This window comes from Antechinus flavipes, chromosome 4, assembly GCF_016432865.1.
Source record: "Antechinus flavipes isolate AdamAnt ecotype Samford, QLD, Australia chromosome 4, AdamAnt_v2, whole genome shotgun sequence".
Lineage (NCBI taxonomy): Eukaryota > Metazoa > Chordata > Mammalia > Dasyuromorphia > Dasyuridae > Antechinus > Antechinus flavipes.
In genome coordinates this window covers 175,424,060-175,440,864 of record NC_067401.1, presented here as the reverse complement: position 1 = coordinate 175,440,864, position 16,805 = coordinate 175,424,060, and the positions used below count along the sequence as shown (strand labels likewise).

General features: G+C 37.1%; 1 protein-coding gene across 2 annotated transcripts in view; it reads right to left on the bottom strand.

Moving 5' to 3' along the window:
* The window catches only part of SHISA6 (shisa family member 6), a 473,827-nt gene that overhangs the window by 391,936 nt on the left and 65,086 nt on the right, over positions 1-16,805 (bottom strand). For both annotated transcript variants that reach the window (XM_051995557.1, XM_051995558.1), the window contains one exon: positions 12,810-12,970. In XM_051995557.1, coding sequence (XP_051851517.1) covers positions 12,810-12,970 — 161 coding nt within the window. The remainder of the gene's footprint in view (positions 1-12,809; positions 12,971-16,805) is intronic.

Sequence of the window (16,805 nt, the reverse complement as noted above, 5' to 3'; positions counted from 1 at the left end):
AAAATAAGTAAATATATAGTTGTCACCATTTTTGCAAACCTACTCCAAAAAGCTTTAACCTGAAAAAAAAAAAAAAAAGGATAGGGCAGAAAATATAATGTGTTGATTTATCAAGCTAAATATCATGAGGGATACATGTTATATAGGAAAAATAATAGAAGAGACACTAGAAACGTCACAGGAGACAAAATCTGAGAAATGAGTCAATAGTAAATCCCATTGTCCTAGATGTTTATGAAGCAAGTTTCCATGTATTTGATGTAGTCCCATGTATATGAATTTGCACTGTTTGAAGTTGTAAGTATGTAAAATATGATAACTGGTTTATTCCAATGGGATGATGCAGTACAAATTCAAGTAAGTCTAGCAGTTTCATTATTCACAATAATCAGAACCTAGCTAAACATAATTATACAAAATATTGGAGACAAGCAAAATGAACTAGAGATACCAAAATAAAGAGCAAAATTTTTATCTCCTGTGTATCACTGATATGTGATGTTACTATGCCAACACATGAGATTGATGACTAAAATATTAAAGTGGTAGAATCAATCAATAAGTGCTTTTAAAATAGCCACTGTGCTAAGTACTGGGGATATAATGAAAGGGAAAAAGTATCCCTTATTTTCAAGAAGCCCACTTTTTTTTTCTCCCTGTACCCATACTCAGTTGTTTTTGTTATTGTTGTTCCTGTTTAATTTTGAAGTTAACAAACACCAAATAAGATAAACATTTAATGCAAAAAGCAGAACAGAGAAAGAGAATTCAGACTTGTGATAGGATTACCAAAAAGGAGCTTACATTCTAATGAATTAAACATCTATAAAATACATATAGAGTAGCTGGAAGTTAAACATATAGGGAAAAGCTCCCTGATATACAAAAAGCCTAGGCAAGGCAGGCAAACTCCAAATTTTTAGAAACCTGATATCAACTACAAGATCCTTTAAGTATGCTGAAATACTAATTAAGGACCTTGGGGTAACAGGAGTGGAGAAACAGATCAGAGAGACTGCCAGTTCCAAGACAGGTATCCAATTTCTGGTTGTTTCTAAAAAATAATTCCCAAAACTGAGTCTGCCAAGGCAATTCCAACAGAATAAGGGATTTCAAAGTTAAAGCACAACCAGCAAATCATAATCCAGTAAATTTAAGCAAGGAGTAAAAACTGAAAAGGACTGTTTAAAGGATTTCCAATTAAATCTGAACTAGTAAAGGGGTAGGGCAGAAGTAACTAAGAAAATACACCAGTTTCCCCAATTTCCTATTTCTTCCTCCCTTTTTTTTTCCAGAAAAGAATTATCAAATAACCATCCAGCATATAAATACATATGCATATACATAACAGACTAAAAGTCCCTCAAACATAATAGCAATGGTTACTACACAAGTTTAACAATTTCCATGCCAAATCTTAAACACACAGTAATACAATTAAAATTCTAATAATTCATCCACTTTCCCACTCCCCCTTATCAGTCCAAATTATATCAGGAAAAGGAGCGATGGTTTTCTCAAAAGCTGCTTCCTGCTGAAAATAGGCGAAGATGCTCAGTCCAGGGAGGGGGATGGGTATAGTGTGGCACGCTGACAATCAAAGCTTGATCTAGGTCCCAGAAACAAGTCAATATATCTGTAATTTGACCAAATCTAGAAACAAAAATAAATCTAACAAAGAAAAGTTAGAACAGTCTGAGATAGAAAGACTGGTCCACAAGGATTGCTACAAGATGTAGCCTCTCATTAACTATAAACCTTAAAAAAAACTTGAATATCCAGACACAATATCTAGTAACCAATAGATGACCAGACTAAATACTTATTTGTTCAAGTATTTAGGATATAATGATTATAGATAACCAAATTGGAAACAGCAAGGTATGACATAATTGAATTAACAATTTCTCATTGACCATTGCTCTGATTATAGAAATCAGTTAACAGGAAGAAAAAAATCCAGTGACATATTAACTACAAACCCAAGAAATTTTACCTCTGATAACAAATCCTAAATAGCTATTTACCTTGTATTTATACAAATCGGTTTGCTGCTTTTAGCCAAGAACCAGGTAGCTACAACTTGGTAAAAAATGTCTGGAACAGTTTAGAGGAAGGGGGGAGGAGAGGATTCCATGTGACTGCCCTTCCCCCCACTCCACCTCCCAAGAAAGGGGAGAGGGGAAGTTGAACTTCACTCCAGGCTAACGAAATGTTCCAATAGTTGAAGTAACAACAGTGGGGGGTGAGTTTAAATCTTTACCAAAAATCCCTACCCCACCCAACATTTAAAGTAGCAGAAATCAGTGGGTGGGTGGGGGAATTTCCATAAAACCCTCATGTCCAGCAGAGGTGGATTTAAAGCATAATTTACAATGTTATAATATAGATAACAAACAGCTTTAAATTCCCAATAATATAAAATTGCTTTTCCTACATACTTTACCTAATTAGAGGTACATGAGCCCTTTCAGGCAAGTTAACAGAACTTCTTTAACAAGCTATTGTTCTTTTAAGATCTTATACTTAAAGATAACTAATTCTAGCCTGCATAGACAACAGTAAAGTTTATTTCCCACAATTTTAAAACTGCCATTAGCCAGGAAGGAGGGTAAGAAATAATTTGTAGACAGATGTCAATATAGGGATACTGATCTGATTGGCCAGGTTCACCAGTAACTATTTGGTGCACTGCTTGTGCTATTTCTTTATCATATGTTCCTTCTGGTAACTATCCTACCCCAAAGGAAGGCCACAAAACAGTTTTAATTTATCCTTTTTCCATGATATCGCATAATCCCATAATCATGGTGTTTAAATGTCTCAGAAAAATGTTTAAGGAGATGTTCTAGCAGAGTTTTTGGTTTTGAGACAGATTTTCCCATGATAAAGTGACCTTATACCATGTACTATTAGAACTCCTAATATCTTTTTAACAGTTTTTTTTTTTAAACCTTAAGCCACAAAACAGGCAATAACATAGAAGACATACAGAACACTGATCACACTTAGACTGCACAATTACAACATTCAGTAGGACACTAACATTAAAACCAAGCCAATGGCGTCTTGAAAGGACACCCCAGTAGTGGCAACCATGTCCAGTTCGACACTAATCAAGAACCAAGCCAAATGGTGTCTTTAAAAGACACCCAGGTTTATACTCTGGAATGCCCAGAGTTGTGCCAACTGGCACATAGAACCAGATGTGTCTTAGGAGACACTCAGGTAGTGCCAACCGCATCCAGTATGATACTACTTCTCAGAATTTTAACACCTGTCAGTGTTTTTCTGAGAACCCAGGTGTTAGCACAAGCAAGTATCAGACCAAATGTCTAGAAGACACAAACCCATCCAGCGTCCTGAATAAAACAATCCAAGCGCTAACATAGACAAACAAAAACAAATCAGATTGGACTTACTCTCTCCTGGCCGAATTGAAAGTATCCACTGTTGGAAGTGGCCCCAGCAGGTGAACTGCTCTCTTCCTGGAGCCTCTGGAAGAATCCAGAGGGCTAGCCTTTCCAAGAAAGAGAAAACCTAGATCCCCAACTGTTTTCAGACTCAAAGTGGAGACTTGAAATGTCTCTAACCCCTAGTCCTGTTCTCAGTTCCCAATATCTCTAGCTGGGGAGCTCCAAAATGTAATGCCAGAGAAACTGAGCAAGACAGAGGTTAGAGACTAATTTAATAGTTTATTAAATGGAGAGATATACTGGGACCAAATGGATCTTGGTCCCAGGGTTGGATGACACTATCATCTCAAAGAATCCAGCCTTAAGTATCAGAGAGCAAGCTTTTTTATAGGATAACAAGAACAATGACATAATGGGGAAGGTATCTGGATGGGGATAACCTAATGGGGGAGGCACCTAGGATGACACAATGGAGGGAGGTACTGGAGAGGTTACTGATATTCTAATGATGTCTAAAATGAATAAACTTTTATCCTGTCAAACATTAAGAATGAATGACTATAACCTAAAGATATAAAACCTTTATCTCATCAACCATTTAAGAGAGAATGATTATAGCCTGGGGTTTGAGGGCAAAGCAACTAAGGTAGACCTTTATCTCATCAGACATTAAGAGGGAAACATTATAACCTGAGGCAGAGTAAATAAATAGGACCATTAGGGAAACTAGGTCAGGACATCAAAATGGAACTGTGGCACAACAGTAATCTGTGAAGAACAGCAAGGAGACCAGTAGAGCAGGGTTTAAAAGAAACTTAACAAGAGTAAAATATAAGAAACATAAAAAAGTAGGAAGGAACAAAGTTATATGTATGTGTGTGTGTGTGTGTGTGTGTGTGTATAAAGCTTTAAATGTGAGGATGTATTTTACTGAAAAAAAGAAATAGGTTAGGTAAAGGGGGAGGGTTTTGAAGTAATTTTTATGTATTAAGATATATTTGTATATTAAAATTCCAAGAACAAGAAGGGGAAAACATGTTGAAGAACATTAAGATAAAGATCAACAGAGATTAACAGGACTCAAAATTTTGATAAGACTTTCTTACAAGTCATCTAGAAAGAAAAAGAAAATAGAGATAAGGAAAAAAACCTATGAGTCTAGGAAAGAGACACAATATAATTTTCATAGCATTGCTCTTTCTTGATTCATTTACTTATTCTCTGTCTCCTTTCCTAGATCTGAAATCTTATGTTCATTATCAGAGGTGGCTTTAATGTCAGTACTCTCTTAGTTCAGATTCAACTGTGAAATGAAATAAGGCTTCAGTATGTAAATGAACATACAAGATGGGTTTACTTTACCTTTATGCAGCAAGGATATGCAACAAAGATACAATGACACTTCACTTTTCCAGATACTGTCTTCTTTTCTTCACATGGAAATGCATTTGATCATCAGGAGAGGGTATGTTACATCAGGAGAGTGGAGTTCAGAAATCCACCAAATCCAAAGAATCTAGATTCTATGTAAATAGGACTTTTTGTAATAATATTTTATTTTTCCAAATACATGCAAATATAGTTTTCAACATTCATCTTGGCAAAACCTTGTGTTCTAAAATTTTCTCCCTCCTTCCCCTGACTCCCCTTCCTAAAACAGGAAAGCAGGTTAAACATGTGCAATTCTTCTAAACATATTTCCATTTTAGTCGTGCTACATAAAAAAAAAAAAAATCAGATTAAAAGAGAAAAAACCACAAGGAAAACAAGCAAACAAACAAAAACAACAAAAAGTAAAAATACTATGCTTTAATCCAGTCTCCATAGTTCTTTTCCTGGATAAGGAAAGCATCTATGCACCTTTAGTCAAGTTCAAGACTATTGGAATTGCCCTGAATCATCTCCTTGATGAGATTAAGAGAATTCTCCAATTAATGAGAATTCTTTTGAACCTTTGAAGGGAACATTGATTACATAGTGGGACACACATTTCATTCTCTTTGTATTAATCTGAATGTTGAAATAGTTTAGAGAGATCAAGGAATTTAAGAAATTTGGTTTTATGCTATTACAGGAAGTCTGAATAGTAACATTGAATAATGGATAGAAAGTTGATTTCTAAATCAGGGATTCTAGACAGGCCTCTGAAAAATATTGCCTGTGTGATCCCAGAGAAATTGCTTAACTTTTTAGTGCTCTAGGCAACTGTCTTAGATTGGAGAGAAGATGAAAACCTAAATTTCTATAAGAAACATATTTACAGGGATCCATATGTGCAAAAATGTTTAAGGCAGCCCTTTTTGAAGTGACAAAAAACTGGAAACTGAGTGGATGCTCATCAGTTGGAAAATGGCTAAACAAGTTATGGTATATGAACGTTAGGGAAAATATTGTTCTATAAGAAATGATCAGCAGGATGATTTCAGAAAAGCCTGGAGAAACTTACATGAATTGATGTTAAGTGAAATGAGCAGAACCAGAAGATCATTATACATGGCAACAGCAAGATTATACAATGCTGCCTTAAGAATGCTGCTTAAGAACCCAACAATACTGCCCACAATGCTCCTTAGCTGAAAGTAGTAAAGGAGTTTTCAAATAATGAATTTCACGAAACAGCAGTTTCTTTCTCTCCCTCTGACCCCATGTGGCCCTGCTGCAGTCAGGGAACCCTAGTTTGAAGGAAAAGAAAAAAAACTATCTTCACTCTGAACAAGATAAAATGAGATCTTTCAAGGCAGTTGTGAAAATCGAGTAAGGCTTCATCTATTTCAAAGTTTGAATAGGCCTGAAGGACTTTAAGTCAAGGGCATACTTAAAGTGTCTCCTCCCTGCTATTTTAAGGACATACTTAAAGTCTCTTCCTGCTATTCCTCCCTGTTAGCCCCCTAAGGGCATACTTAAGTCCCCTTCTTGTTATCCTTCCTATTTCAGCCAAATATGGGCAACTATGTACTTGTTGGTCAAGTTCAATTTCTTGGATAGTTCCTGCGTTTAGAATGTAAGATCCTCAGCCAATAAGGATGAGGGTCAGTGGTGGGAGGGGGGAATTTGCTGTAGGGATAAAAGCGCTGATCCTACCCCCTACGGTGCCTCCTCCCTTCGATTGTCTGCTCGATGGGTGGGATGCTCGTTCTCGAGAACGTAAATAAACTTTGCTTTGCTTCTAGAGATCTATTCAGTTGTTTTATTAATGGTTTCTGACCCACACAACTCTCTCTTCAATCTGTGCACAATCCTCCCCAATTTAATTGAATTGCTTTGGAATTTTGAAATGACCAATTTGCCAAATTCCCCAACCATTATTCCCAATGGACTTTTCCTAAAGCTCCAATTTTGACGAGAGTTGGAGCCTGCAAGAAAGACCTTTAATTGCTGGCAGGGATATGGAATGCCAATAAAGAAAAATAGGAAAGAATATGCTAGGAGCAAAGAGTTCCCATCTTTGGAGTGAGAAAGTTAGATAAGAGAGTAAGAGAAAGAAGGACATAGCCTATTCCTCCAGAGTGCTCACAGTAGTATTTTGAAAAAGCTAGGCTGTTTATCTCTCCTCAAGTTGCTTAGGCATGTGCTCTGAGGCTTCCAGAAGTGTTAGTAAAAAACCAAAAGCAGTTTGGAATCCCCTGTCTTTCCAGACAGCCCTGTGAGTATGCAAAAGCATATTTGGAGTCACTATAGATATTGACTCTTATTCCTTTCCCCAGTTCTAAAGCTCGGGTTAGGACAGAGGTTCCAGGAGGCAATAGTTTAGCCTCTAAATTGCCAGTGAGAGTCCCCACAGAATAAGCTGCCTTTGTTTCCCCATTTTCAAGAAAGCTAATTTCTCCAGATTGGGTGGAGTTAGGGAAACAGGGTGGCAGGATCAAAGGTAAAATGCTCTGGAGCCAGTGCTGAGTTAAAGCTCTAATGGCTGTCCCAAAGTTAGTTTTGAGGCTTCTTCAATTAAAAAGAACTATGACAGTCACTGCTCTAAGGCAGGATGACCAAATCAGGGAAACCAAGTCCGGTTTTAAAATGTATGGGATAAGCATGCTTCCTGAAAGGGCTGGCAGCTTCAGTTCCTTTAAGAGACAAAGGGTCTAGAATGTGCATGCCCTGCTTTTCCGGACTGCCAACAAACTTCTCAAGGTCTCTTAATTGTGTAATTAAGGTTGGTGAGTGAAAAAATTTTCTGGAGGTTTGAAAAGATAAGATTGAGTCCCCAATCTCACCACTAAACAGTACCCCAATAAAGAAAAAGGAAAGGAGCATTTAAATGACAAGTTACCAAGCTGGGAGAGGTCTCGAAATAGTTCTTGGGTTCCTCTGTAATCACCACTCTATGGGGGGAGAGGAGGAGAGACCGGAGTTGCAGAACGAGAATGAAGGAGAAAGAAATGCAATGTTCTTACTGGGAAAAGCGAGGGTTGATGTCGTATTGGAACTACAGCAAGGGGGAGCTCAATCAAGCCCCAACCTCCTGCTGGAGGACAGAGCATTGGAGAGAAGGCTCAACCCCTGTAGTTCCCCGGAGTAGTAGCAAAGAGTAGAGACATGTCTCCAGATCTTGCTTTAATATTGTGATCTCTCTCCTCGGCTAAAGCCTGATTCCTGTCATTAAAGACTCCATCAGCTACATGTAACAGCAGAGTGGGAGAAGTTTGAGGGCTCAAGGTTGGCTTCTCCAGGTTCTTCCGTTTATCTCTATCAAGGAGGGTGCCAACCTTGGACCCCCTGAGAAAGTTGGGTGGGATCCCCAGAGTAATGGCCAGGTTTCTCCTTGGTCTGGTAGGGGGTGGGAAAATTCAACTTTCTGAGTGTCTTGCCCATTTTTGCTTGAGGGCAGAGCTTAAAATCAGAATCCTTGGAAGTTCCAGTATTCAGCTCAGGTTAGAGAAAAAGGGATTTAAGAGGGCTGGATGGTATCTGATTCCCTTCCAGCAAATCTAAGCATATTAAACTTTTCAGTTTAGGGATTTTTCTCAAGCAGAATTGGTCTCTGCTTCATTTTGGACTGGAAAAAAAGCCTTAATTTTCTTCAAATTCTGTAGCACCTCGTCCATCTGTAGACAGTGTTTAGAAATGGAGAGTGACAAAAGGAGGGCTTTTGTCAGAAAATGCAGGTATTATACTGCCTGAGAGAATTCTGCTTGAGCCTGGGGCTCCAAGGACTCAAGTCTATGGTGGGGTTTTGGGTGTCCACTACAGAACAGGGAAGAAAAAAAAGTTTGTTTTTTTTTTTAAGGGATTGTTTGTTTTTGTTTTTTTCAGGGATTTCCCAGTCTGTCAGAGAACCAAAATGATGAGGTTTGTATCCCCTCAATTCCCAGTGGTGATGAGGTTAGTGGCAATAAGACAGTTGTTTAAAAAAAAAATCCCCTTTTTGGTTGGCCCCAGGTTTAAAGTGAAAGAATCCACTTATTCTTGAATTATTAATTGCAAAATGAAAGTTTATTGTTGAATAGAAACCAGTTCGCTAAGAGACTGACTTCTATAGTGGCAGAGCCTTTTTTTCTCATTTAATGTCCTGACCCAGTTTCCTTAATTGTCCTATTCAGTTACTCTGCCTCAGTTTATAACTATTGCCTCTTAATGTTAGGATAAAGGTCTTATATCTTAGACCTCAGGCTATAATCATTTCCTCATAATGTTTGATGGGATAAAGGAATTTATCCATTTTAGACATCATTAGAATATCAGGAGCCTCTCCAGTACCTCCCATTATGTAATCCTAGGTGCCTCCCCCCATTAGGTCATCCCCATCCAGGTACCTCCTCCATTATGTCATTGTTCTTGTTACCCTATAAAAGAATCTTATATCTGACATTCACACCTGGATTCTTTGAGACAATAGTCTCATTCAGCCCTGGGACCAAACCATGGATCCATTTGGTCCCGGTAAATCTCTCCATTAAATAAATTATTTAATTGTTCTCTAATCTCTATCTTGCTCAGTTTCTCCAGCATTACAAGCCCTATTAGGGAAATGGAATTTTACACTGAGAATGGAATGCTTCCTCAGCAGGGGAAAAGGATGCTAGCAAATTGCTTGGGCCTTTTGCAAGGAGTGAGTTTAAGGGAACCTGTTATATGTTATATGGCCTGAACTGATCAGACCAGGATTTTTCAGTTGAATGAGAATTTAGAATTTCAAAAAGATCAATGGGAGTTGATTTGCCCTTGAATAGTGTTGCTTCTTTCACCCTGGGAAGATGGGCCCTCTTTCTAGACTCCTTGGAACTTGGGAGATCCTCATCTCTCAGATCAAAAAGGGGACACAATTTTTAATTTTAAAGGGAACACAATGTGGTGATAATCTGAAAGGAAGCACAGCTTCAGAGTGATAATCTTAAAGGGAAACAGCTTCAGGAAAGGGAACGGTTTCCCTCCCACTTCACCAGGAGATGGAAATGAGGAGGAAGAAGGGTAGGGAGCATTAAAGGTAGAGGAAACAATCAGTGAAAAGACTTGAATTCCCAAGATGGAGTGTCTTTGGGAGAAACAGCAAGTGTTACAGTGTTAAGGATAACAGAGTTCATGGAGTAAAGTTATATTGCAAGAAGACTGGAAAGGCAGGAAAGAGCCAACTTTGAAAGGACTTCAAATGCCAAAGAAAGGATCTTATATCCTGAAGGTAATAAAAAGCAAACAGGGTTTACTGATGAGTATATGTAGCATGGTTAGACCTGAATTTTAGGACAATCAGACTGACAGCTAAGTAGAAAATGGATAGGAATACAGAGAGATTTGAGGCAGTGAAGAAACTGTAACAGTCCAGGCATGCAGTGATTAGAGCCTGAACTATAGTTGTATCAGTGTCAAAGAAAAAAAAACCTTTCAAAACAACCTGATAAACTAGCAGAGCTTTTGATACCAAGCTTTCCTAAACTCTCAGACTCTCAGAGCCATGAACAAACTGTAGGAAAGGATCTGATTTCAAGATAAGGATTTAGGAAGAAATTTTAAGAAGTACTGTATTCATGTTTTAGAATAAAACCAGCATTAGGCTAAGTAATGGTTTATCTATACCACTACAGGGATAAAATGCAGACTTCTCTATTTGTCATTTAAAGCCTTTCACAACCTGTCTCCAATCTATTTTTCCAAACTTATTTCATAATCAGTCATTCCATTGTTAAAATGGCCTTCTTGAATTTTTCCCATACCAAATTCTATCTCCCATTTGAGTCCTTATCCTGACTGTCCCCACCATGGTACATATATTTTTTTCTCTCTCTTTTGCCTTTTGTAATTTCTAGCTACCTGTAACTCTTGGTTCAAATATCTACCAAAAGGACTTTCTTGATTCCACATAATTAGCACATTTTTCATCCATTCCTGTAAATTGTTTTTTATTTTTTGTATTTTCTTTATTTATATATGCATTGTTTTCCTCCAATAAAATAGAAGATTCCTGAATACTGGTATTGTTCCGTTTTTCTTTATAACCCAGTACTAGGCACATTGCCTGACATATTTTAAGTACTTAATAAATGCTTATTGCAAAATGATTGTCAAATAATTTAGGGATGTCATTTATTCTCTCTTGCCCACATTTTGGTTATTTATAAATTAAGGCTAGTTGTCTTGTATAGTATCAAAATCGTTTAGTAATCAAATAATGCAGTGATCTTCTTCTTTTAAAATAAGTAAAATAGTTCTCTCTGGGGGAGAGGGTAGGTTTCTCGGGGGAGGTTTTTCTTGGAGGCAGTCTTAATTGCAGTTGAAAGTAATAATCAACCAAAACGCAGCCAGGTGATAAAAGTTCAGATCTTTTATTGTCTCTAATATAGGCCAGTTAGCTTAGAGCCCTCCAAATGTCTCCAAATCCAAAGGTTCTATCCTTCGGCCTCTGCTTTCTTCAGCCTCCAGCCAGCTCCACTCGTCATGTAATTCTGGTGAAATCTCTACTCGTAGCTTCTTCCTCTGAAAACTCTTCTTCCGCCACCAGCCAGCCAAGTGGAAAAATATTCTAGTGAATCTCTCTTGCCTCGGAGAGAGGGCTTCTGGCGTAATTCAGCTGAAATCTCCCCGAGAGCCTCTGTCTGTTTCTTTTATACAAGAGGGAGGAATTGTGGGATATGAGAGAGAGGGATTATGGGTTTTCTCCCATAGTGCTCTCTGGCCCTAAGAGCTTTAAGGGAGGTGTGAATTCACAAAGTTACAAAATTTACTTTATGAATCTGGCATACTTGTGAACTCCGATGAGTAAAGGTGTAAACACAAGCATTGTACTAATTAGTTCTACTTAGTACCTTGTTTCAGGTTCTGGCCCAAAACATCTTCTTGTAAGATCAGATCAACTCTAATTAGTTAGCAGTTTGTAAAGATTCCAACAAAATAATATCTGCATGTAAAAATCATTGAAATCAGCAAAGTGCTATATAAACATGAAGCAATGTTATAAGACATTATTTATTTTATATTTTCCTCAAGCCAAGTACATAGTAATATGATTGGCAAAGAGTTAGCTTTTTTTTTCATTTTAAAAGAGAAATGAAACATCATTCAAAATCTCAGTTTATCTCATTTTTTTCCTTAGAACAATCACCCTTCTTTTCCCTCGCAAAGGTATATCTTAATTACTGATTCAGTTCACCTCTTCCATTCTCATGGATCCCCAAGTTTAAAGTATTCACCACATCAAAAATAAGCTCTCTCAAAATCAGTCTCCAGGGCTACAGTAATCAACATATTTTCATATATTTATTGATAGCACCTGAGTCATACTTAGAGGGTTTTTTTTACTTCTCAGAAATTCAGCATTTTTCTCTTTGGACCTACATCCTTAATACTCAATATGGGACTCAAAAGAGTTTTCAGCCATTCTCCAAATTCTAACTGGGTGTCTTCAGGGAACTGGTTGGAAAGGGTCACAAAAAGACAGATCTTAAAATTTACATTTTAAACTGCAGGGTATGACACATTCTTCAGGTGACAGGACAAATTGAATAGTCCCTCTTATCTCTAATAGTAGTATATTATTTTGTTTTTCATATTTCTAACAGTGTAGTCAATATTTCCAACATATAAATGAACATGTAATTGAATATAGCCTCAAACAATGATTATGGCTACCTACAGTGGTTACTGCAGATTCTTTTTTATGACATGCTTTCTGGTTTCTTGTAATAGTATATAATCACTAAATCATCACACTTTCCTCAGGCTTACAGTATTTGCCAAAAGCCATCTTGTCTACTTTTCTACTTAAGGACTGTATCCTGATGAAAATTTTTCCTATTCAAAATCATCTCCAGGTAAAATAATTCCCCAATCTTACTTGTCATTTATTGTAACATTTGAAAGTTTTGTCTCTTTTATGCCACTTGCAACTTTGAAATCTTTCTCTCATAGAGAAACCAGCGAGATCATCCCACCATCCTCAGAGAAAAATCTTAAAGTTATACTTACCTATTGCAGGTTTGGCTGTACGTACTGGGGTATAGTGGTTTTTTGAGGAGGATCTGACTGGTGTGTTCTCTTTGGGAGAGGTATCAATAGCTGAGATAGTCTCTCTTTCACAATGTGCTATTGGGATTGGTCCCTGTTGCCTTAAGATGTCAGCAAGAGCTCTGAAACAACAGATAGATTACAAAATTAGATTTAAAAACATATGAATATAAGATGCTAGGACTTCTAGCTTACTTTTCACTGATATGCCGATGCACAGTCCCATACAGGGAATGCTGTTGTTGTTCAGTTATCTGTCAGTGTTTCCAACTCTTCATGGCACTACTTCCTTCGCCATCTCATTTTACAGTTAATGAAATTGAAGCAAAAAGAGTTAAATGACTTGCCAAGAACCACATAGCTAGTAAATATCTAAATTTGAAGTCAGAAGGGCGAGTCTTCCTGACTCTAGGCACTCTGTCCATTGTCATCTAACTTTTATACAGGGATTGACAAAGGGTGTTAGTCTTACATGGGAGTGAGAAAGGCAGAGTTTCTGTGAGCCTGGTTTGTTCTTTTCTTATTTAACTTTATTATGCTCTACATGTTCCTTACATCTGCTTTGCACCCTATGACCTAACTAATGTCCCTTGTTTGTCCATCCTGAATGACCGACTACAATAGTTAGCCAGAGGAATATCAGTGAGTTGAAATATTAATAAACCAATCAAGAAGCATTGATTAAACCCTATATTGCAGACATCACGGTAGGTGTGTGATGATTTAAGGGAAGAAAGGAAAAAGAAAAAGAAAGAAGAAAAAGTCTCTGACCTCAAGGAATTTATATTAGTTCTATCAAGGGAAATAATATGTATATTATTTATGCCACTTGCAACTTTGAAATCTTTCTCTCATAGAGAAACCAGCGAGATCATCCCACCGTCCTCAGAGAAAAATCTTAAAGTTATACTTACCTGTTGCAGGTTTGGCTGTACGTACTGGGGTATAGTGGTTTTTTGAGGAGGATCCTTCTCAAGATACACAAGGCAAAAATTAAATACAGGGAATTGAATTGAGAAATTAAGAACTCTTGTTTGGAAAGGCCCTAGATTAATTCCAAAGGAAATAGAACCTACATGGGAGAACAAGTTTATGGTAACCTAGGTGACAGAATGGTATTTGATGAATTGGAGTTTAAAACTGCCATCACAACTGTAACTTTGCCACAACCTCTGACAATTATGGTCATAACTAGATGTCATTTTGGCCTTAGATTTGACTGTCTGCAGATTGCTCTAAATGATAGATTCAGCCCCAGCCCATCTCTGTGTGTACTCCTCCAGGATGGCTAGTGCCACTCAGTACCAGGATTGTGCACCTCAAGTTCAGTGAAACAGATATCCTATCCCAAACAATTTACTAAATGTGTGTGAGTATTAAATATTTTTCTATTAAGATGCTTCTGAAGAACAGAACCTTTTATAGAAGAAATAATTAGGTCATCAGTCTTACAAATTTAGTGACATTTATATAGTAATTTTATATTTTCTCTGTGCTTTCTTAGGATTGCCCAAGTATCTTGCCCATGGGCCTGTAAGACAGGAAACTGGTACAAAATATTTGTCTCACATGACCTCTGGAGAGAGATGCCTGATGCTTAGAATGTCGTTGGCTTACCACAACAAATCAGAGCAAAATAGATATCAAAGATCAATCATTTGGATATAAGTGTAGAATAAAATAAAATGTCCTGGATTCTAGTTCTTACTCTGCCTCTAATTTGATGTGGATTAGGCCCAGAGCACTGTAGCTTTACTACTTACTATTTATTTGGGTTTTAGTTCTGTCACTCATAAAACAGTTTGACTAGATAACCTGCAAGTCCATTCTACTTCTAAATTCTATCATTCTGAAGCATAAAACATTCAGGTTTCAGATTTTTTTGTAGATCGCCAAGCCCCTATATAATCTCTCTGGTTTTATAGTGAAGTTTGGTCACTTCCCTAAGAAATAGCATTTTAATTACAGAATGTGACATAAAGTATTATTTCTGGCATGCTTATTTTTGTGGTGGTAGTAGTAGTAGCAGTAGAAGGAGAAGATGTGGCAAATGTTCTTCTAACAAGTTTTAAGAGGATATTCCATGTCTTAAAATGCTGAGTTTTATATACTCAAATATAGTGGGTCCTGTGGTTATAATCACCTGAACTGTGATTCAGAGGATTGTCATTAAGGTGACTTCTGGCACTCAAGAACTTACATTATATCACAATGAATATTTCTCTTTCCCCTACTCCTCAAGAAAGAAAGGTCTTTAGGTCTCCATTATACCAAGTAATTACTATGACAACAAGAAAGTATTCAGAAATTTTTGTCTTACTCAAAAGACTCTCCTGCCCAATCAGATGGTCAAAAACAGTTTCTAAATGTGGTTTTCTAAAGAAAACAGGAAGAAAAATAGTGATGTTGTCTGCCAGCATTAGGACCTTTCTCTTCTCTCCTGTTCTTCTCCATTTTCATTCCCCATTCTCCAGAGCATCTAATAAATATTATGTTAATTCTAAACTGGTCTTTTTCATTTTTACCTAATTAATTTGTATATGCCAGAGGAAATGGGTTAAGGTATGAGCTATTTTATACAGCTGGAATATTGGTCACTCAAAAGCAATGAAAGAGGTTTTGTAAAATAACATGGTAAGAGGGGAAGGTTGGGGGATGGAGAAGATTGCAGGAAGGGAATAAAACTAGAGTAATGATAGAAGAAGAAAGGAAAGATGAGTAAGCAAAATATGAGAGGGCAAATGTCAGAAAGTATACCATTTTTAAAGGGCATACTTTTAAAGTAACTGAATCAAGTCCAAATGATAATAACTGAGCTTCTATAATATTTTAAAATTTACAAAACGCTTCACAATAACACTATGAAGGTACAATCCAGACATGGCAATAATGCAAAGATGCAAAGGAAATAATTGAAGAGTTTGTGAAGAAAGCAAAAAGGCAGAATGTGAGAAAGGACACAATGGATAACTTGGGATTAAATTGTAAAGGGTTTTAATAGTCAAAGAATGTTACATCTGATCCCAAAAGAAAGCAGGAGTCATTGGAGTTTATTAAATAGGGAAATATCATTTTTAGATATAAGTATTGGGAAAGTCATTTGAAAAGACCAATTAAAGGATGTATTACAATTGTTCAGCGCACGGATAATGAAGTCTTAATGGCTGTGGAGGAAGGAGGAAATGAATGAAAAGAGATGTCACAGAGTTGAAATATGCAGGATGAATTAGAGTGAGCAGTCGAAGTTAATGCCAGAGTTGGGAATATTGGAAAGATAGTAATACACTCAAGTTCTGTGCGACCAACAAGCTAAAATCAGTCTCTGATTTCTTGACTCCTGAAATCTCTCTAAAATAGGAATTATGCACAAGTGATTAAGCAATTTCAGTCACTTTTAAAGATATAAGGCAAAAAGAAACATAAAAAGATAACAGCCCAAAGAATTAATAGCAGAGAGTGATTATCTCTAATCCTTAACATGCTTACTCAACATGCCCTATAAGACAGGACATTATACTCTGTCTGGAAAGCACAATACAAAAGTAGAGTTTGGAATAGAGTACAACTCTACTGCACCACCACAACCTTCCCCATCTTCTTCCTGTGCACATACACACAAATGCACTGAAGAAAAGCAAAAATCAAAAGTTTTCTCTGGCTAGGACAGCAACAAGGAAGTGGTTTGTGCTGCTACTTTATTCAACCAGAGAATTAGGGAACAGAGTGAACTGGGGGGACAACAACATGTTTGTATCTATGCCAGGTCTGAAGCAAAGGGTACTGGATGGACAGTTCTGTCCCCCAACAAGTCACTCAGGGCAGAACTGAGTCCAATAAAACACAAGTTGTTTATGGGAGAATTCCAAGAAAGATTTGAAAGGGAAAAGTGAGATTATAAAATTACTCCAGAGGAAAAAATGATCTTAGAAAGAAGAAAATCTAGAAATGTGTAGTTCA